The 23098-nt window shown below is 44.6% G+C and overlaps 1 protein-coding gene across 1 annotated transcript in view; it reads right to left on the bottom strand.

Annotated features, from left to right (window-relative positions):
- PPWD1 (peptidylprolyl isomerase domain and WD repeat containing 1) overlaps positions 1–23098 on the bottom strand; it is a 399690-nt gene that overhangs the window by 256789 nt on the left and 119803 nt on the right. Inside the window, exon 4 of the mRNA XM_086960692.1 lies at positions 19126–19246. Coding sequence (XP_086816818.1) covers positions 19126–19246 — 121 coding nt within the window. The remainder of the gene's footprint in view (positions 1–19125; positions 19247–23098) is intronic.

Raw genomic sequence — 23098 nt, 5'->3', positions numbered from 1 at the left:
ATTAGTTTGCGTCATGCTATCAGAGTGTGATCATGCGTACTATGAGGGGGATGTGGAAGGTCTAATGGCGCAGTGCTAGTTACGGTCAATGTGGGCCCGCAGACCATCTGCCACCAACTGAGAGCAGCTAGAGACAGGGCATAGATTGTAACATAAGCTCACTGCACACCTCCCCGTCTGAACAAAGGGGTGGTCAGGGGCTGAGTCCCGCTGTGTGAAGGCAAGGCGCAGCCGGTAAAGGGAGTACAGTGGCGTGCGGGCTCCGACTCCTCACAATCGGACTGGAATTTTAAAATGGTAGGTGGCTTAGAATGAGCTAAGGCCTCTAGTCTAGCTGACCCCACCTGGGCTTGCTCATTAGATCTTTGCTCTCACCTACAGCTCCCTAGTGTCTGCAGGGCGAGGGGAACTTGTTTGCACAGTATGGGGGCTGTCCCTGGGTTACTCGTCATCCGCCCTTGCCCAATATCGCCCGCCTATCCGCACCGCTCAGTGGAGGCCAGATGCTGAGTGGGTTAGATGTGGGATAATCCAGTAGCTAGCATTTGGCAGAATTGGAAAGGAAGGCAGCACCCAGGCCTGGGCCCCAACGACCTCCATGACCTCTCTGATTAATCCTGTTGCTTCCCAGCCCCTCACCCCACGTCGGGGCAGTCTGAGAGGGCAAACGCAGAGAACCCAAGGGGGGGGTTGCAGGGGGGGGGGGTGGGGGTCGCAGACGGAGGAAACACAGGATACCTCAGTAAATTAGCCGCATTAAGCCTGGGCGCGAGCCGACCCAGAGTAATTTTCAATCACCTCTGCTGCCGCCCAGCCTCTCGCCCCGTGTTGGGGCTGTTGGGAGAGGCAGAGGCAATGAACGCAGGGGGGCTGGGCAGATTACTTGTTGGACCACCCGGCGGCTGGCAGGGAGAGTGAGAGCACCGCACCAGGCTTTGTCCTGAACCGACCCCCGGACTTGATTTGATCAGCCCCGCTGCCGCTCAGCTCCTTACCTCAAACTGCCACGGTAGGGTAGGGCACCTCTGCCGCTCCAATGGTCACTACTTTCCTCAATCTTCGGTGGGAAGCAGTGCCGCACTCAGTAAGTCAGACGTGGAAGGGCCGCAGCGCGGTGCGCCGGCTCCTATGTGGACTTCTCCGCCTTCCCGGTCTCTGCCTGCTGCTAGGCTCCGTGAGGGGCCACCCGGCTCTGGATACAGCCAGTCACCGCCAACTCTCTCCCAGTTACTGGCCGCTACCGTCAGAAGAGTGGCCGAGCATGAGGGCTTGTGGGAGCGTCGCTATGCCAGGAATGTAGGCCAGTGTTCCATATAGTCCGGCCCACTGGGGGTGGTATTCCGCTCGTCTCTTGAGTGTGGATGGCCTCTGGTGACATAGGGATTGACAGGATAATAAGGGTTTGTGGCAGAGCGTCTTTAGTTTGTGTCCGCCATCTTAGCTGCTCAGCCACAGCCCCTCTTAGTGTGATCCATTCATGACATGCTGTACATTATCCGGTGATCTATTCATGGTATTTTGTGCATGGTTTCTCCTTGGAAAGTATGAAAATAAATTGCTTTACAGTTGGAAGTATTTATTTTTGGTGCTGGGCATGGGTTTATTCATTAAAGATTAAATGATAGAGAGGTCAAATCAAACACGAGTTAACTTTAAGCTTTTTACTGAGATGATCCTCAGTTCATATATTGTCTAAAGTTTGTCCTTTATTGTGTGAAGCAAATCTTATTCTTTGGCCGAAGGTTTGCAAGGACTTCAGGTCAAAAAGACTTTATTTCGGTCAGAATTACCTAAAAATTGCAAAACAGCAATCAATTATATCTAAAATTACATCATACGGTCAATCAGGATTAAAAAAATAAAAGAATAAATAAAATTAATTATACACATGTTTTCATGTTAGAGTGCATTCAATTTTTAGTGTGTAGATCTAGGCGAAAGTTGCACAATTAATTTCGGAAAAAGTGCGTAGTACAGAAATAAATACATAAATTAGCTAAAAAGGACATATTAAAAAAAGATAGGAGCCCTTAAATTTAAGACTATACAAAATGAGTAAGCCAGCTTACTATGCTACCATAATTGCTTCACCATGGCGCGATCGATGCGACATCTCGAGATTTAAAAAAAAAAACTCTTCTGGAACACCACATGGAAAACAGGAAACCTGCAACTGAATAAACTATTGGGATACTAGAATCGGACATCAATATCCTGAATACATCAAGACAGCACCTGTTGCCAAGATTCCTACAAATTTGAACCAGCCAGCGTCTCCTTGCTTTGTGATGGCCTGAGCAGCTTAAGAAAACATGGAGCTCAGTTTCTTAGGGGTGATCACATGCCGGGCACTGAATCAATTGCTGGTCTCTCCACTTACATGTAAAGCAGCGAAGAGGAAGCACCCGATATCTGTACTGTAAATAGAGCTTCCTTGCCGCTGGTGGATTAATAAGATCTATTACTGTCTCGAAGCAAGGAATATCTTTTATTTCTAGAAAGACTCTAGTGAGTTTCCCGGTTCTAGAGGAGATATGAAGTTGAGCCAGTCTGTACTCTTTGTAGAGTACCTTCATTTGATTCCTAGATATTAGAGAACAGGCTGACTCAGGTTCAGACCAACAATCCCCTAAACCCATACTAATTAGCAAGGATTTAATGGGGTCAAACCACAGGAACTTTGCAGCGCCCCGTACCCTCATTACCTCTGACAGTTCCTCCCTGTAGGATATAAGTTCAGTAGTGGTCCACAGGAGGCGCAAATACATTATAGGTTTGAGGCTCGCCACTTCGGCAATTGGTGTTATTCCCATATCAAGACGTAGTGGGGCCAACGGGGTACTGCGTGGCAGTCTAAATAACTGTCTTAAGTATTGGTTCTCCACCTGCGTTAGATTCTCAAGCTTTAGGTGGCTCCATAGCTCTGCACCATATAAAGCCACGCCTCTAGCCTGTGCCCTATAAATTTCTATTGCTGGGCTGGCAATTCTTTTGCTAGACTTGTCAAAAATCTTCATGATGACACTTGAGGATTGTGCTAATTTTAGCGTAGATTTTGTAATGTGAGCCCTACATTCCATGGATTCGGAGATTGTAATACCTAGATACACAAAAGATGACACTCTCTCAAGAGGTTTACCATTTAAAGACGGGTTAGGACGTGTACTTTTTAGGCAGTTAACCGCCATAAATCTGGTTTTCTGTAGATTTATTTCTAGGCCTCTTTCACTACAGAATAGCTCAAATTTGTCCAAGGCCCTTTGTAACCCCATAGGCGATTTAGCTACCAATAGAATGTCATCCACGAACATCATCGCCGAGATTCTACGGGAGTCTAGCTTAGGGGCATCAAGGTCTTTTTCTGCAAGCAGGGCATCAATCAAGCCATTAATATAGAGGCTAAATAAAGTTGGTGCAAGCACGCAACCCTGGCGTACGCCACGTTTGATGGGTATAGGTGCTGTGAGATTACCATCCTTGCCATGCCTAATTTGGGCTAAGTTGCACTCATGTAAGCGTTTAAAGAGTCAGATTAAATATTCAGGGACCCCCATCTCACCCAGGACCAGCCAAAATGTCTCCCTAGGGACTAAATCAAATGCAGATCTCAGGTCTACAAAGATTAAGTAGAGGCTGCCCCCCTGCAGGCTTATGGTCTTCCAGTACAACAATTGAAATCTTAGTACTTGGTCCAGGGTCGACAACTTTTCCCTGAACCCAGCCTGCAGGGCGGACAGAACCCCCCTCTCTTCCATCCATGATTGTAGCCTTAGGAGTAAGACGCGTGCAAATACTGCAAAATGTCTATGAAACTAATAGTTCTATAGTTGGTTGGGAGGAGTGGGGAGCCCTTTTTAAAAATCAGAATTATTTCCGCACGAAGCCAGCTCGAGGGAATCTTCATGCCTTGCATGATTGCATTAAAAAGCATCCAAAAATATGGGGCCCAGATAGCAGGTTCGCTCCTAAAGAGGTCTCAAGGTATCTTATCCAGGCCTGGGGCTTTACCCGGAGCTATCCTTGCCAAAGCGTCCTTTATTGCTTCTAAGCTAATGCTTGGACCCACAACACCATCAGGCAAGGGGGTTTGATCCCGGTTAGCTCAGGAACAAGCAACCGACGGGTCGCAGCCATTGGCAAAATCATCACCGGGCAATCGCTCCTTGGCATCAAGGGATTCAAAATGCTCCCGCCAGACCTGTTCCTCCAGGTTTGGTTCAGCCGCACTTCGGGGGGTAGTCGTTCCAAAATTTTCGGCTCCCCAGAAGGTCCTCATGTATCTGTCCCCTAATGCAGTTTTCATAGTGGCCCAATTTTCATCTTCCCACCATTGCTTAGCTTCTAGTGTGACCGCTTTATAGTTTGCTCATAGCCAGTGTCTAACCCAGGTTGGTGTCGAGTGCAAAAAAACGATGGATTTAGGCCAAGATCCTTGTACTGGGGAGAATGTATGACATTGTTCTACATTCTGTCCATCAACTGTGTTTTTTGCAATTTTCACCCCGAGTGTGCTGGGTATACTCAGACGTGAGTCCCAGGCTCTCCACACCATTGGAGTCAAGCTATCCAGGCTGATAGCCAGAAACCGGTCCTTGGATGCTTGATTCCGGTCTGGGAAAGACATGTTTCGGACTGGACTGTTTCCATGAGGCACAGGGTCAGAGCTAATTTGCATATAGCCAGTGTCTAACCCAGGGTGCTGTGGAGTGCAAAAAAACGATGGATTTAGGCCCAGATCCTTGTACTGGGGTGAATGTATGACATTGTTCTACATTCATCAACTGTGTTTTTTGCGAAGATTAGTCACCAGCAGTGAAACCCACATGGGCTGCTCGTTGATGTGTTCTAACCTGGCCTCGGTGTGATTCCTCCCTGGGTTTCCCTTTTCCATGTTTGATTCCTGCGCTTTTTTCCTTCCTGCGCTTTTTTCCTTCTTGTGGGCAGTTTAACATTATGTTTTAGGTTTTTTTTTTACATTTTCTTCCTGGGCACCTTGGGGGAGTAATCTTGGGTGGCGCTAGACTCAATGGCTCCCCAGTTATAGATTTATCTTTAGTGGACTCTATACCTGTTGCCCTTAGATCAACTAACGAGTCACAGGCTGATGGGCTCAGCTCTAAATTTGGGGTGATAGACAGGCGCCTCTCTGTGCGCTCTATTTCTGTAGCCACCACTCCCAATGCTTTCTCTAGCATTCTATCTATGGATGTAGGTTTAGAATTACTTTTTGGGGGAGCTAGACTTTGTTGCCTCACAGTACAGGCCCGCTTCCCCATCTTGATAGTACACTCGTTTACTAAGAAAAGAAGGCTAGGAGAACCCCATACTATACTGTTATTATCCTGGGGAACAACAAGATCTCAGAGAGGTTAAACCATGAACACATATAATGCACTGGAAATGTGTCAAAAACCAGGTTTAGAAGAACGATAGAGTCTGAACAAGTATCCAACTTTTGTGTAAAATCAACAGTACCTCGTGCTCCGGTCAATAATTGTAGCTGTTAGAGAGGTTGCCCAGCCCAGCCCAGCCTCTACCGGCCTCCGACTGCCTGTCCTTTGCCCGGGGTTCGCCCGCGCGCGTCGGGAATAGCAGGTTAATTATATAATCCTGGTGCTGGTGAGGGAGGGGCAGCAGGTCGGCTTCCTGCCCCGCTGTGTTCTGGGACTTGCAGCTGTGTTCTGGGACTTGCAGCTGCGTTCTGGGACTTGCAGTCCCGGTCGGTGCCTCCATAGGTCTGGCGATGCGTTTCCCGCGAAGCGGGAGGCGTGAGAGGTATTTGCCCTGCTCCTGCCAGTGCTGGTGAGAGGGGTTGCGGGTCAGCTTCCTGCCCCGCTGTTTTCTGGGACTTGCAGTCCCAGTCGGTGCCCCCACAGGTCTGGCGATGAGTCTCCCCTAAGCATCGAATTGCTAAACTCCTGAGTCTTAAATTATTGAACTGATGGTCCAAATGACAAAGTCCTCCACTGCAGTTAATGTATTGACGAGCATAAGAAGAGGGGGGGGGGGGGGGGGAAGGGTTAAATAATAAAGGAAGAAGGTAACATGATTTGGAGTGCAACATGTAAAGCGTATAGGTAAAGTTTTTCAGGGGGAGGTGAAATATTTAGAAGCATGCCATCTACCTATTCAATTGAGATGAATAATCAGTTTCTTGAAAAGGTTTTAACCAATGGACACCACCGCCTCACCTTCCTTACCTTTTTGTCTGTTTTGTTTGAATAGGCAATACCCTTCGGGCTGCTTGAAGGGTTTCACTCATGCCAGATCGTAATAATCAAGTACCTGTTTTGAGTAGAACACCTATGTTGTTGTTAGGCATCAGGTCCCTGGCCTCTAAAGCAAGTTTTACTAACAAACCAGTCCAAAAAACAAGCCCCTGCCAGCCAGAAACAGGCTACAAGTATCATCTCAAAGTTGTTGGAGGTCTTCCCTTAGTGGGCAGTTCCACAAATAAGGGGAGTAGGAGGGGAATGAAGGGCATTGTGCAAGGGAATTTCACTAAACAATCTAGATGCAAATCATCCCCATGGCAATTCTGTCCTGCTCAAAGGTGAAACATGAATTGAAACCACAGATGACTGAATGTCATTTATCAGGGATCCAACACTTGATGACACACAGACAAAAGATTGAGTAATCAACCAATACTGAGGCGCACAGAACAACTTCCTCAGAGGATCTTCTAAGATATTGTTTTTTCCATGCAATAAAAGCGCCATTAGACAGACTTGTCCCATAGCCAGATTCCTGTGAGTCAGGTTCTGTCCCACTCTAAAGTTTTAAGTAGAACAGGACCACTGTATAATCTTTCAAGACATCAACAACTTTCCCTTTAGAGTTGCAAAGGCCGAGATAACCTTTAAACTTCTATATGGAACAGAGACTTTTCCTGGCAAACTTGAACACCTCACAATCTAAAATATATAGGATGTTATTTAAGCTCCCATAGAACTTTTCCTAGTCTTACATTTGAATGGTGCTTGGCCTATTCGACCAACATTTGGCACTAAAATCTGAGTTTCTGAAGCATTGTTTTAAATTTTTTTTAAAGGCCCTAAAAAATGATCTAAAGTTTCTTATAAAATCTAGACAAAAAATATTCCTGGCATGTTTATCTACACCCTGCCTTTAAAGGCAAATGGTTGCAGTGAGCAGAGTACAGGAAGTGATAAGGAGGCAGACTAGTGCCGTCTCTTCCCCAAAACAAAAGTTTAAAAAAAAAACAATTTTCCCTTTCTGTGATTACGGTCTTTACCTGTGGTTGTTACAGTTTAAAATTGTAGTTTTAACCTGCCTGTGATTGCTTATTTTATCACCTGTTTTGTGTTTTAAACATGTGGTTTTTCCTGCCCATGATTGCTTCTATTTAATGTGTTGAATTGTGGGATTTGCAGTCCAAACTCCGTAGTTTTTCCCTCTCATTCCTGGTGACTATTCAGTTTTCCCTCCAAATTTCTCCTTTGCTCTGTGCTAAGACCTGTAGGTTAAAACAGTGCACCCCCCGCCACCATTTTGTGTTCACAAGCCAGTGAAACCAGCCCCCCTGCTCCCCCCCCCCACTACCTCCCCAGCAACAGGGATATTCTACATCAAAGGGTGCTTCTGTGAGCTGTTTAAACTACTGTGTTTACTATGGACTGTGCACTTCGTTTGTTTTTTGGCCAGGAGAGGGAGTAAAGTTTTATTCAAACATTATTGTTAGATTTCAAGTTAGTGAGGCCTTTACCTGCAGAATTCCAAAGTGTGGATTGAGCCTGTCTGTCTCCTAGGAGATTCTGAACAGGAGAAGCAGCTCTCCAGCCCCCCTGCCAGCAGACCCAGGACTGGGGATTGGCTATTCAACTATCAGGCAACTCTGAGCCGTCCCCTCACACCTGCCCAGGCCCCTTAAGGCCTTGCTGGTTGACCCCCAAATCATTCTCCTCCATCTTGGGAGTTGCAGCCTACCTGTGCCCCAGATTGCAGTGAGCAGAGTCCAGGAAGTGGTAAGAAGGCAGACTAGTGCTGTCTCTTCCCCAAACCAAAAGTTTAAAAAAAAGATTTTCCTTTTCTGTGACAAGCCAGTGAAACCAGACCCCCTGCCTCCCCCCTACCTCAGCAACCGGGATATTCTACATCAGAGGGTGCTTCTGTGAGCTGTTTAAACTGTGTTTACTAGGGACTGTGCAAAGTGTGGATTGAGCCTGTCTGTCTCCTAGGTGGTCCTACGAGATACTGAACAGGAGAAGCAGTTTCTAACTCCCTGGCCAGCAAACCTTGTTTGAGGTCTTCGGGACCTTATATGGTCTGCTAGTGGTTGGTACATGTATACACGGATTAGTGGTTGTATCTGATGTTTCAATTGGATGAGGGTTAGTGTCCTCATTGGTTGGGTATTTGAGTGTTCGGATTGGTTTCGGGGTCTGTGATTCAATCAATGTAGGGTTGGGGCTAGGGTTAGGATTTCAATTGGAAGTAGGGACGAGGGTTTCCTGTGTTATTGGTTGTTGCGACTAGGGTTAGTTGGAAGTAGCGATTAGGGCTTCTGGTGTGATTGGTTGCTGGACTAGTTGTGGGACTAATTGTAGGGTTAGTCTTTCTATTGGAAGTAGGGACTAGGGCTTCCTGTGCCACTGGTTGCTTGGACTTGGGTTGGGACTACTGGTAGGGCTAGGGCCTCTATTGGACGTAGAGATCAGGGTTTTTGAACTAATTGGGTGCATGGGCTAGGGCGAAGATTGGCTGTAAGATCCTGGTCTCCTTTTGGTTCTAGATTTTTAGGGCTAGTGTTGTGATTGGATAGTGTAGGGTTAGGGTTGCCATTGGCTGACGAGGTCACTTGATTACTAGGGCTATAAAAGGCCAGGGTTAGGGCGTCTCAGCCAAGGGCAGAGAGGACAAGGGCAGTTGCTGTTTGAGCCTGTTCGAGTCTGACAAGGGCCAGAAATGCTGCCCAATATACAAGCTTCCTTTATGCATCTATATACTTTCAATGTAATTATCGATCTATATATTTATCACTTTCCTTTAATTTAGCATTTCCAATGCACTTCCCTATTTCTCAGCCTATACTTAGCTCAATATATCTTCTAGCCCAACCTTCTGACTCATCTCCAACTTTTCTACTACTCTTTCCAATGCACTACCCTCTCTCATCCTAAACATCTATCAATATATCCTCTACATCCACTCATTTATTCCAAAGCACATACCACTACTATGATCCCCAAAATAACACTTTCTAGACGCTCTCCTACTTTCCCCCTCCTTGCATCATCCGACACCTCTTTTACTATAACGATCCCCCAAAACAAACCTTTCTAAACTCTTCCCTCTTTTCTACCCCTCCCCAACCCATCTCAATCCAAATAACTGACTAACCTATCCACCACTAAAATTACTTTCATGTTTCACCATACTAATTCAACACCAATCCTGATGGGTTCCAGAGTAGCGTGCTACTTGCACTTCAAAACTCCATCAGGGGTAGCAAGCGCTATATAAATACAAACCTCTTTCCCTTCACTATCCCACCACCTACCCTGCTCTACCCAAATAACTGAATAACATATCCACTACTGAAATTACTTCATATTTTACTATACTAATTTTCAACACTAATCCCTTATGGGTTTAGGAGTGGCGTGCTACTCGCCAGAAAAGCGCTTCAACATCCATCAGGGGTAAGAAGTGCTATATGAATGCAAACCTTTCTTCCCCTTTTATCCCTCCGCTAGCCTTCGCACTCCAAATAACTGACTGATAACCACCACGGAAATACTTTCATATTTCACCATATTAATTCACCACTAATCCTTTATGGGCTTTCTGAATAGCGTGCTTCAACACCCCATCAGGGGTAACAAGCGCTATATAAATACAAACTTTTTTCCTCCTCTATCCTTCTGCTATCATTCCAAATAATTGACTAACCTATCCACCACTTAAAGTGTACTTGCATGTTTCACTATACTAATTCAACACTAATCCTCTATGGGTCCCTGAGGGGGCGGAGCTAGCCAGCGTCGATGGCGGACGCGTTAGCCTTCGGCTCCTCGCCTTAGCCCCGGAAAAATCCTGTTAATTTATCCTTCGAAGTGTCCAATCTTCCATATTCGGCTCTACTACACTCACTGACACCCCAAGGCAACAGTGGGTGACTTCCAGACCCTGGCTGGCGAGTTCCTCCGAGTGGATTGAAGCGAGGTTCTTTGGCGATCTGGCGGCGGCGGACCGGGCCTGACGCCGCGGACTATCCTGGAAAGCAGGCCGAGCGACGTCACCTGACGTGCGGCCGCGGAGCCCGGTGGAGGCGGTGTGGTGACCGGCCGGGCCGAAATCAAGCATTTACTCGACCGGAGCGCCCCCCCTTCTTGGCTGCCACCCCACTTCGTGAACATTTGCCCTCAATCGTAGTGGGTCTTTGGTGGTGCGGAAGCTGTGCATTTGGACTACGCGGTGGCGCCATCGCAGCAACGGAGTGCTCACGGGCGCATATCAGCCCCGGTGTGTCCTGGTGTCCCCACGGCCCTCCACTACACCTGAGTGGTGGATCCGGCACTGAGACTTTTGTACTGATATCGCCCGGTGCCGAGTGCGGACTTTGCTAGAGTGGTTGGAGACTGTTGGACCAAGCTAACGGGCGCCATCTTGGGCGCCTCGCGCCTCCAACACAGGCCCAGAGTCTTCGGCGACCGACAGTAGCAGATCGCCATCAGGAGAGACCCACACACTATCCTTGCCGACTGGGGGCTAACGAGGTGCCCATTGTTTCTGTGTTCGCCTGCTGCTACAGAAGAACATGGGGAAGAACGACGCCACGCAGGCAAAACTCTCCTTCGATCGGCGTCGACCGAAGGGAACGGATGCAACGGCCCCGGAGGCATCCCCGAAGGGGGCCACTGCGACTGGCCCGGCGCCCACAGAGCTTCGGGACATGTTGGCTGCCATGGAAAAGGGCATACAGGACAGTATCGCGTCTATGGGCTCAAAAATAGACGCACTGTCGTACCGCATGGACCGCATGGCGGAGCGAGTCGACAAGCATGCGGAGCGCCTGGACATGGCGGAGTGGCGTCTCACGGAGGCGGAGGAGGCGCAGACCGAATGGGACAAGGACAGAAAACAATTCGGTAGACTCCTACAGGTAATTCGTGATAAGGCAGAGGATTTGGAGGCGCGCTCGCGATGGTCCAATATCCGCATCACGGGAGTTGCGGAGACCACTCAGACCGGCAAAATGGAACTCTATGTAGAGAAACTGTTAAAGACTCTGCTCGGGGAGGAGGCCTTTTCCCCCATGTTCATCGTGGAACGGGCACACCGCACGTTGGGCCCACAACCGCAGCCGGGCGCGCCTCCTCGTCCCATCATCGCGAAGCTTCTCAATTACCGTGATAGGGACACTGCTTTGCGCCTGGCGAGGGACAAGGGTAAGCTGCAACATGAGGGCATGGACATCTCCCTTTACCCGGATTTTACGGCTAAAGTACAGGAGGAGCGGAGACAGTTTGCGCCGTACAAAAAACAACTACGTATGCTGGGCCTGGACTACGCGATGCTGTACCCCGCCAAACTCCGCATCAACACAGGGGGGCATTCCTACTTTTTTACGGATCCCAGAGACCTTCAGAAGTCCCTGAAGGAATGGACTCGGGAGCGCAAGGAGGCTCGGAAGAACCAGGAAGACGACGCTGGTTCAGTCTCGCACATGGACGAGCAAGACTAGATGGGTCCTAATGGAGTATTTTGCTCTCCTCAACGAGGAAGGGGACACTATTCCTCAAATGGAGGAGCTGCACCACCCCCTTGGGGGTCGGTAAGTCTGGCTTGCACTATGACTGTCAGTACTGTTTGATGGTGCAGCGTACGAATCGAATGGACTTGCGCTATGGCGGTTGTTGGAGAAGGGGGAGGATAACGCTGCTTGGGGGTATGCTCAGGCCAGTGTACAATGGTTGGGGGGTTGGTGGGGTTGGGGATCGCGTTGGTGTGATTTACTATGGACACTGAACAAATAGCGGGGCCGGGCTGGTGAGCCGAACTGACTATATGCGATAGAGCAGTTGGTGGTGCGGTTCCTATCAGGCGTGCTTTGCCCCAGTGCCTTTGGCTGTGTGACTCCCTGGGGAGTCGAGTTTTGAAACGACCTACGAATTGCTATTTTTGGGTTGATGGGGGTAGTTTTTGGGGCCTGTCTGACCTGGTTGGGGGTGGTCGGCTGTGGGTGGGTGGAGGAGTGGGGGGTGGGGTTGGGGGAAGCTACTGACGGGGGTTCTTGTTTCAATGGGTTTGGGGAGTTTGCAATTGCTTTGAGTGGACTGCTCTGTGCAACTGTACCTGAACTGAAATGCCGGCTGGCTACAACGGGGAAATGTGTACTGCTGTGTTTTGTTCTCGCCATCCCTGATGATAAAATGGTTCAAATGTCCTTGAAATGTCGAATGCTGCTTTGAATGTTCCCACACATTCGCAACACACTCTGAAATTGATGACCTGGAACGTGCGGGGCCTGAACGATTACCGAAAGCTGAGGAAGGTCCTTAGCTACCTACACCGACACCATGTTGATTTGGCCCTACTACAGGAAACCCATTTGCCTATCAACAGCAGGATGTTACAGTCTCGTGGGTTGGCGGGACATATAGTAGCGGCTGGCTTCACGACTCATTCTCGGGGGGTGTTAATCTGGGTCAGCCCTTCCTCACAGTTGAAATTGATCCCGGTAATGGCAGATACGGAGGGTCGATATGTCCTGGCTAGATGTGTGGGTAAGGGACTTGACCTGTTGATAGTTAATGTTTACGGCCCCAATTATGATAAAAAAAAAAAAAATCCTCTATGGGTCCCGGAGTAGCGCGCTACTCACCGTAAAAGCGCTTCGACGCCTCCTCATGGGCTGTAAGCTCTATATAAATGCAATTACAATACAATACAATATTCAACGGCGTTAATAACTGAAAAACACAAAGCAACTTTCCTTCCATGAAGGCAAAGCAATGGTTCTAAGTACAAGTCATGGTTGGTCAGATGCCTATAAACAGCCTTGTCCACCAAAATATCTAGCTGCGATTTATCCAGCTCACTACGAACTAAAATGAATGCAGCTACGTTTTGGCCAGTTTCCATCCCTAAAATTTCTCCCTAGCTCGGCTCAACGCCCAAGTACACAGGAACGCAGATTCCATAAATATAAAACTGAATCGTGATGCACATTATTTGCATTTATTCTGCTTTAATTATAGAACCCAGAAATGGTTAAGTGTCCCTTTTAGCTAAGTTAATGTACCTGCCACCATTCAATTATTGTTTGTTGGAAAGGAGAACACCCACAAGTGGTAAGCATATTTCTAATACTCATGACAGACCGACTATTTTAGGGGGTTAAATTGATTTTTATCAGTCACCATGTTAACAAATCAATGCAGAAATCTGACTTTTAATATATCTCTTATGCAGGTTATTATAAAGTGTCATTTTTGAACGATGATGGTCGTCATGCAAGTGTGTCCCTAAATCAACCCAAAGTGATCACCAGCTCTTATTGGTAGGACTTGACTTTCTCAGCACATCATTGTGCATGTCCAGTCCATATGTAATTTTTCTTTTAACCCCTTCGCTGCGGGGCTAATTTCCCCACAGCGCGGGGGGCCGCGCACGGCGCCGCTGTGCTCATGACGAGCCCAGGCTAGTCATGCAGCACGGTGCTCGTGTGCTTGTGACGAGCCTGGGCTCGTCATGACCACGCCCGCGCAATGGAACGCTCAGCACAGCGGGGAAATTAGCCCCGCGTGTGAGCGTTCCACGGCTCATGACGAGCCTAGGCTCGCCACCAGCACACGAGCACCGTGCTGCATGACGAGCCTAGGCTCGTCATCAGCACAGAAGGGGTTAAACATATTTGCAAATCATCGCACAAGCACATCAACAATCTTTCAAATGTTTTATCATTATTGTATGTTTAAATTTACCATTATAGATTTTGATCATTCTGGATCTGTTAAGTGTTTTAGGTCTCATTTGAAACATTTTGCACTCATGGTCTATATCTGCATATAGTTACTTTACCATAACAACTAGGGGTAATATAATATTTTAATAGAGTGAGCAGTCTGAATTCTGACTTTTTGCATCCCTCCACCTCGCTTCAATACTTCCAAGCCAAGCTGCCCATTTTTACTGTTCTTTAGCACAATCTTGTACTTGTATTCATCTGACAATTATCAACTTGCTGTGGTTTTGTCCCTTTTATTATGTTTATTCCTTTTATTATCCTAGTTTTATACATTGCTTGGGAACAGTCGACAGCAATTTATTACTTGTAATTTCACTTCCAAAAGTGCTGGAAAAGGCTGTAGTTCTTGGAAGACAGATTTCAGCTTTGCTTGACTTTTGTGGAGCCTCATTTCCCAAACACAATTCCCGAGTGTTAAGGTCCTAGTACTTAGCCACCGGCCACAATGGAAGCAGTCTGTTCTTAGTGTTATTTAGTACCATCTATATATGTAAGCCAGTCTTTGACATTGGTGTGCACACAAAACGCTAAGCATATACCAATGCTAGGAATACATAACTATTTTGATTTGGGATACAGTTTTGCTGTTAAATTATATATCATATTCCTAGGTACTACAAATTGTGTGGCCTGAACACACAGTTTGTCAAAGATCATCTTTTTAGATGCTTAACTAATACTATTTCACTAACTATTGTGATCAATTTCTTTTTTTGAACTCGTACATCCTTGTAACAGATTAATCTGGCTTTTATGAACAGTTTCTCATAGAAGTTACTTTATTACCTATTAATCATTGTACATAGCCCTCCAAAGTGATTTCTGTCCATGCCTCACTGATCACTTCTACTGATGCAATTCATCCAGACTGTGTGCATCTTGAAACCGAGATGGAGAACTGGGCACGTTGACAAAAGTAAAGTCATGTGTGTTTATCCTGGCTTCAAAATAAGTGTAAGGAGGTTTAGATAGAACATTAGAAAATCAAAGTTTCGACTGGTCTTATGTGACAGATGTCCTTCAGATTAGGTAGGCATGTTCCTCGATTATTCGTGTGGAAAATAAAAATCTAAAAGACTTGTTGAGGTGGCAAACTGATGGTTGGGGAAAAAGTTATACTTTCTAAAATAATTCCTAAAGCATCCTTTTGTTCTAGCAATTAAGCTGAAGGGCTTAGTATCTTCAAACCAGGTCTCATATTTCTCAAGAACCTAGTCAGCTGCAAACCCATCGACTAGATTCTTTCCCATCATTCTGTACTCAGAAATGCATGTGTCCAGTAGGGCCCTCTCTGGAATTTCCCACCTTTAAGGGTATTCAAGGCACTGCCATGTGGAAGCAATCCCAAAACTGATAACTGCAAGTTTTGAGAAACCTCTTATGTATATGAGATGTGTGACAGCCTGTCATGAAGTCAACAGTCTCTTGTAAAATCATATTTGTTTCCCAGCCACTTTTGCTGGATAAAGCACAGAAATGGCAGGAAATCAGTATATTTACAAGTGGATCTCATGATGTTGAATGGCTCGAAATGGCTCGAAAGTGTGTTATCTGAACACACCATGTTTCCATATTGACCATTGGCAGCTGCGAGGAAAAGAGACGAGACGCGGAAGACGCGCCTCGCTGCTCCCGGATGCGGCGGCATCATCCCCCGTACCAACGTGCGTGCTGCCTGCCGCTATCTGCAGAGTGCCGGCCCCGCTATTAGCATTCATCGGTGGTCGTTGCTGGCAGGCGGGTAGCCTGCGTATACGGTGAAAGCTGCGGAGTGTGTGGTGAAAGCAGCGCGGGGGCACCTGAGGAGCGGCACTTCCCTCTGCATCTCCCTCTGCACCCACCGGGGGCTACCTTTTGACTCTTCGTGTCTGCAGGAAGGAATGGGAGGAAAGATGGTGGTATTCCGGCAGCATTTACCAGACTGGTTCCAACGAAGTCTTCAATCATAGACTAGTTTATCTACAGTTTAGATTAATTTCCGAAGGCCCAATCGCTTTCCACTCGATAGTCTCATTAAAGCTATCATGCCTTACTTACTACATAGGTTGAAGTCTATTCCCAGCACACCTCCCCGTGGTCACTCCGCTCATACCAAAGCCAGGCAGCTGTAGATCATAAAACAGGAAGGATCTACTGGAATTCCAAAGCAATTAGCAAGTTAAATCATATGATTTCTCATGCTAAGCTAACATTAGTGGGTAATACTGGCAATCCAATAAATAGATTTGAGGCAACCTTACAATCGGAGTTCGCCTCTCTTCAAGGAAGTACCTCGAGTCGAGAATGTGTTAAAACATGCCATTTGGGAAAATCTTTGGAGAATAATTCTCGACAATTAAATAAATTGACTAGAATGCAATTTCGCTCTTTCTGTGTGCTAAGACCAGGAGAAATAAGGAAACTGAAAAAACTCCTCCAACGGACAAAGAAGAAAGAAAGACAAGCACTAAGAGATCGTGTCTGGGTTGACATTCAACAAGCAGAAAAACACAACAATAATAAATTATTCTGGAAAATAATCTCTGCGCAGATGGGGATACGTAAATCTGCTCAAGCGACTCCTGTATCATCATCTGACTGGGAAAAATATATTCTAAGGCTCTATAAATCTAACCATCGTGACCCTTCTTCACCTGGACTGGATCAGGCACTGAAAAAACTACCCAAACAGAAACAAATGGAAATATCAGCTGTCCAGATCTCTTTTCTGAATTCCTCTGCCAGGTCTTTAGCAGCGATGGGCCCAGACAAGATACCTATCAAAGTCTTACAAAAAAACGCTGACGTCTGGGGAAAATTCTTGTCCCCTCTCTTCCAATATTGCTTGAAAAGTTTAGAAAATCCAGATTCTTGACGAGGGAGTGTGGTGGTTCCCCTTTTAAAAAAAGGTGTAAAAACGAATCCCGCAAACTATATATAGACAAATAGCTCTCCTTGACGCCTCCGGCAAGGTCTTTGCTGCTTGTGTTTTGGAACAATTAAAAGACGGGGCTTTTTCTAGAAAAGTTATTCCCATGTATCAGGCTGGGTTTCGCCCAAAGCATTATACTTTGGACAACATTGCTGTGCTCCAAACAGTGCTTGATAAGTTTGTGAAGTTAAATGACCACATTTTATATTGTGCTTGTATTGATTTTGACGGCGTTCAATAGTGTAGATAGATTGACACTATGGAGAAAATTGGCTGAAATGGGGATTCCCAAAGATCTTTTAACAATAATAATCTCCCTTCATACATCAACATGGTGCAGAGTCCAAATGGGGGGAGAAAAAGGCCTAACCAAACCCATCCCTTAGCGGAATGGGCTAAAACAGGGATGCTTATTAGCTTCCCTATTATTTTCCGTCTATATTAGCGATCTCCCACGGTGTCTCTCTCAAAGTAAGAATTTCCCTCCAAAATTAGCTCAAGTCGATATACCTTGTTTAATATATGCAGATGATATAGTTATACTTTACCAGGCCCAGAATGGTTTACAAAGATCTTTGAATGAATTAAATCTGAATGGAATTGAAAATTTCCTGATGCCAAATATTAATAAAACGAAAGCAATCCCTTTCAGTGGCAGAAGGAAGCCCTTACCTTATATCTGGTCTTTAGGAGATGAACCAATAGAGACTGTAAGAGAATATGTGTATTTGGGTCATATTTTTACTTCCAGTCTGTTAGATACAGCCCACCTCTGCCACCTGTACCGGAAGGCAGATTCCCACGTTGGGGCTTTACAGAGGGTGTACCACTCCACGGGAAATAGACCCTTTACACCAATGCTGGAAGTCTACGGTATGAAAATCCCTCCGATTTTATGGTCTGCCATGGAATATTCACAAATGAAAACATGGCAATCTATAAAAGTAAAGGAAGGGGCCATACTCCGAAAATTGATAAAAGTGGCTCAGTCGGTGCCAGTTCAAGCCCTACGTCTTGAGCTATTGGTAACGGGGATCTCAACCAGAGTAATTTCAAATATTATTAGGTGGGCGTACAATTTATATCATGCAGCCCCAGACACCTTAAGACATTTGTTAAAATTGGAGACTTTCAGAGAGGAAGATACTGGGTATACTTTTAATAGGAATATGGTGAAAGCCTTTGAGGTCTCTCAATGCACGGTCGCACTTTTACAGCAGTGGTCCCCAGCACACCTGAAATTGTTTTTAAAACATTTGGCCCCTAGAATCAGCTTTGAATCTGATAAAAAACACTGCAGTCAATTGAAGCACTATAAACGGTTTGCAGAACAAATAGAATTTAAAACCTATGCTACCTATTTGCGATTTCAATTAAAGCATGGAGTAAGGCGTTGTATTCTACTCTTACGCTTGGGTATACTCCCATTAGCCACTTTTTTTAGCTAATTGGGATGGTACTAATAACCCCAAAGGTTTATGCGAATTATGCAAAGGTGGCCAACAAGATCTTCTACACGTTTTATTAATATGTCCTAATGTGAGCATAGTTGCGGCTCGTCAACGTTATATAACCCCAATTCAATTAAAGTATAACGCAGACTCTGCCCAAGACCTAATCAAATTGTGTAATTCTCCTGTTAATGAATTTGTCTGTCATAATCTGTTTAAGTATTTAAAAAGCTTTTTGCAGCCGTTTTAAGTTATAAGCGCAACACCGAAGATTTCACCATATCTAATCCTATCGAATGCTGTATGAGTAGGTGGTAGAATATTCCTACTGTACCAACTTGTAGTGAGCCTAAAAAGCAAACGTCTTATCGAATCATTTTTATGAGAATCTAAAATTATTTTAATTTTAATTCTGTATTTGTTGATCTCAGTTGAGGTCTGGATCAAATACAATTTTACTGTTACTGTTTTACTGTTACAAGTGGATCTCCAAGGCAACATGAGCAAGAAGCAGAAAAAAGGGCAAAGCAAAAAATTATTTCAATTCTGGGAAAAAATGTACACTCATGGTAAATAAAAACAAACTGCATTCTAAGAAAACATTTGGGCCCTGTAAGGCCAAGGAGAACATTTGCATAGGCAAGCTCACAAGGCATAGTGTTGGGGAAGACATCCACCATACAGGATGAGATTACTGAAACACGTTTAAGAAGCAATGAGGTGAAATGTCTCAACCACACATGTAATAAGATTTTAAACATACTCACCCAAGTTTAAGCATGTTGATCATGTCAAAATTGACAACATCAAACACCTTCATTGCCTGGTCATCTCCAATCGAACAAAACAATGCTCCCTCAGAGCTAACTGCAATGCACTCAATAACCCCTGTGAGAACAAAACCAAACATTATCAATACAAGGTACCCACAATTCACAGACTACACAAGGGACATCTACGCACATTACAAACTTCATTCTAACTCAAGGGTAGGATATACTGTGAACAAAATGAGGTCCCTACAAGAGGGCTAGAACAAATAACCTTTAATATGTCACCTAACCAACATGCCAGTTTGTGAGTATTCCTAGTGATAAAATGCTTGAACAAGAACGTGGATTCGTTTTCTGTACCTTGAGAGATTTGTAAATGTGCAAGGGTAAGTTAAGTAGTTTGATTATGAAATGCAACTGCTCAAAAGTTGTATATTAATATGAGGGACACAGGTGAGACTTGGGAGTTTCCAAACAATGTCTTCACAAACTTTGTCCTGTAGCACTGGTAGACCCAAGACCTTCTGCATTTTTTTTTTTTACAAAACGTGTTGAGAAATACAAATAAAAGGATACTGGTTTTAGTTAAGGTAGGACATGTTGAGTGAGTTGAGTCAAGTTTCAAGATTTGGTGAGGCACAATGCAGGGAGCGCCACTAAGTGGAGTGTTGCAGTGTGAGAACAGAAGCAGGACCATTTGCAGATACTTAACTTAGACTGAATCATAGAAAGAAACTGCCATTGATATACCTCAGTACTACAAGGAGTCCACAAATAGGATCATGAGAGGTCTTACCCACTGGAGGCGCCGCTAGATTAATATAAGAGTACTATATGGAGACAACCTAAGAGCAAACATGACCAAAAACAACTTGAGTCACTGTTAAGCAACTAGGCTATATTCTGTGGTGTCAGTCTAGGAGTCAAAGAGAACCAATCCTGGTCTGTGAAGGGTATTAAGATTATAGCTAAGGCCCACAGTTTTCCATCTTTACTGATTTTTACAGATAATACAGACAGAAAACAATGTGTTTCCTATCTGTTTTTATTTTTAAAAGTGGAAAAATACAGCAACTTTGGCATCTTTGCAGTGACTTCATGAATTCCCAAGCCAATAGAGCACATGGAATACGAAAAAAAGGCATTACATTTTCTACAGTAACTGCATATCTCAACACATATTTGTGCTCGCACAAATGTGTGTTGAGATATGCAGTTACTGTAGAAAATAGAATGCATTTTTTTCTGCATATGATTTCAATGTGGGTTTATTGTTTTATTATATTTGGGCCTGATGGGCTAAAACGAATAGTTCCTTACCTGTAGGTGTTATTTTGCAGCTTGAAGAATTTTATGGATTCACATGGCATGCATTATTTCGCCAACTGGAGGTTGGGTCCGGAATTTTCCAACCTTCCTTCTCGTTTTGTTTTGTCCTTTCTCTATTTTTTGTTGGGCACTGACAGATCTGCCCCTTTGGTGCTTCCTGTGACGTTGTGCCTTCCCCTCCGGAAGCTCTCACTTTTTATCGGCATATATAGATTTATTTATTTTTACTGCTTTTCCTATCTTTTTTGTGGAGGCGGTTGGGTCTCTTGTGAATCCAGAAAACTCTTCAAGCTGCAAAACTACACCTACAGTTAAACTATTTGCAGTGTGAATCTTTTCTGGATTCACTTGCTGTGGCTAGATTATATAGCGGTATTAGTCCAAGAGTTGTGGTTAGGTTGAAGATGGGTTTATATTTGAAAATAAATGTCTTAATATCTTCTGTCCCACCTGAGCTTCCTTATTCATTTGTACATCTATACAGTAATGCTTTGTGAAAGTATGAGTTGCTGATCATGTGGCAGCTAAACAAATATCTTGTAATGGTGTGCCTGCTAGAAAGGCAATAGTTGCTCCTTATTTCCTTGTTGAGTGAACCTTTGAAGATAATTTTTCTCCAGCTTTATTACGTCAAAATTGAATAGTCCCAGAGATCCAGCTAGCCACTGTGCCTTTAATCACTGGTTTACACATATGTTTACTGTGAAGAAGACAAAGAGCTACTTTGTTTTCCTTTATGTCTTTGTTTTCTCCATATAATACATTACTGCTCGTTGTGCATCTAATGTGTGAAGAGCTTTTTCTGCATGATCCTTTGGGGTTTGAAAGAAAGTTGGAAGTTGAATAGATTGGTGTATGTGAAATCGTGAAACAACCGTAGGTAGAAATTGTGGATCTGTTCTGAGGTCACTCCTATCCCTATGGATTAGCATATATTGCTATTGAATTGTGAATGCTCCTTAAAGATGTTATGGCCACCAGGAATGGGGTCTCTAAAGTAAGCATCTTTTTTGAGGCTTTATGTAAAGGCTCAAAACGTTCTTTTATTAGTTGGGCTAATACTAGATTAAGTTTCCGTGTAGGTGCTGGAACCTTCTTTGAGGAAGCAATCCTTTTGGTTGCCTCCAAGAATCTTTTGATAACTGGAGCTGTGGGAAACATCTTTCCCAGTGTTCTCTTGTGTAAACTACTATGGCTGCTAAATGTACTGTTAGCAAAGCATATGTTAGTTTACACTTAAATGAGTTGCATATTTTTAATACTGCTGACTCCTCCTCTCTTTTAAGGCACCATAAATAATATCTATTCCAGTTAGAAAAGTATCACCTACTTGTTGTTGGTTTCCTTGCTTCTCTTAGTACTGCCATCATTTTATCTGAATGATTTAAGTAGCCAAATATTATGTCTTCAGGTGCCAGGCTCTTAAGCTCAGTGACTCTGGTTCTGGATGAAATACACTTCCTTGGTTTAACGACAACAGATCTTAATGAATTGGTGGCTTTTGAAAAGTTCCCTTGAGCATTTTGAATTGGATCTGAGAACCATGTTTATCTTGCTCATTATGGAACAATTAAAATTAAGGGTATGTTGCTTCTCATGCATCTGTTGAATACCTTGTGCAACAGTGGAATCAGGGAAAGCTGTAAGCAAATGACCCTGCCCAATCTATGGACAGGGCATTCCAAAGAGACTGATTGGGAGGTTGTCTGGATGCGAAGCTTTGAAAGTTTGCTTTGTGAGGAGTTGCAGAAAGATATGGTGTAGGAGTCCGCCATATTTTGAAGATTCCTCTGAGGACTTCCGGTTTCAGTTTTCATTAGTGGGTCTGCTGAGCTTATCTGCTTCCATATTGTCCTTTCCAGGAAGACAAAGTACTAATAAATGTATTCTCCTTTGAATTGCTCAAGTCTAAATCTCCTGAGCTAACCTTGATAACTGTGTGTTGATGTAAAATATTGTTGTATTGTCGTTTTGAATCAATACTGTTTTCCCTAACAAATACCCCTGGAAGGCTCTTAAGTCTAGGAAAATGGTCTTTAGTTCTACGATGTTGATATGAAGAATTGCATCTTTCTCCTACCATACGTCTCTGATTTTGAGTAAGTTCATATTTGCTACAAACCCTACATGTGAGGCATTTGTTGTAATTGTTACTGATGGAGTTGGTTGTTGTAATGATACACCTGTTGCTTGTGACCATTGCACTTGTAACCATTACTCAATAGGTCTCATGTGAAGCCTCACAGAAGGGATTAGTGAAATGCAAGATGCCATCTTTCCTAATAATCTCCCCACCATACTCGCTGTCAGAGCTTGCCCCTTCTGGTACAGGTGAGTTTCTGCTATTAAACATGCATGGTTTTCTTTTCTCACTGGGTAACACTTTCCCCTGAATTGAGTTAATCCTTGCTCCCAGAAATATATTTTCCTGTTGTGGTTCTGGGGACGATTACCCTACGTTGATGGAGAATCCGAGTGAGAATAAAGTCTTTATTACTTGTTGCATATGTTCCTTGCATTTCTGGCGTTTGCTTTCACCAGCGAGCCATCTTGGTATGGTAAACATGTATGCCCAGTCTCCTTAAGTGTGCTGCCTCAGCTGTTAGATACTTGGTGAACCCCCTTGAAGCCGATTTGA

The sequence above is a fragment of the Lissotriton vulgaris genome, chromosome 3_1 (genome assembly GCF_964263255.1).
Source record: "Lissotriton vulgaris chromosome 3_1, aLisVul1.2, whole genome shotgun sequence".
In the NCBI taxonomy this organism is placed as follows: Eukaryota; Metazoa; Chordata; class Amphibia; order Caudata; family Salamandridae; genus Lissotriton; species Lissotriton vulgaris.
The sequence above is the reverse complement of the archived record's forward strand: the minus strand, read 5'-3'. Positions and strand labels throughout refer to the sequence as shown.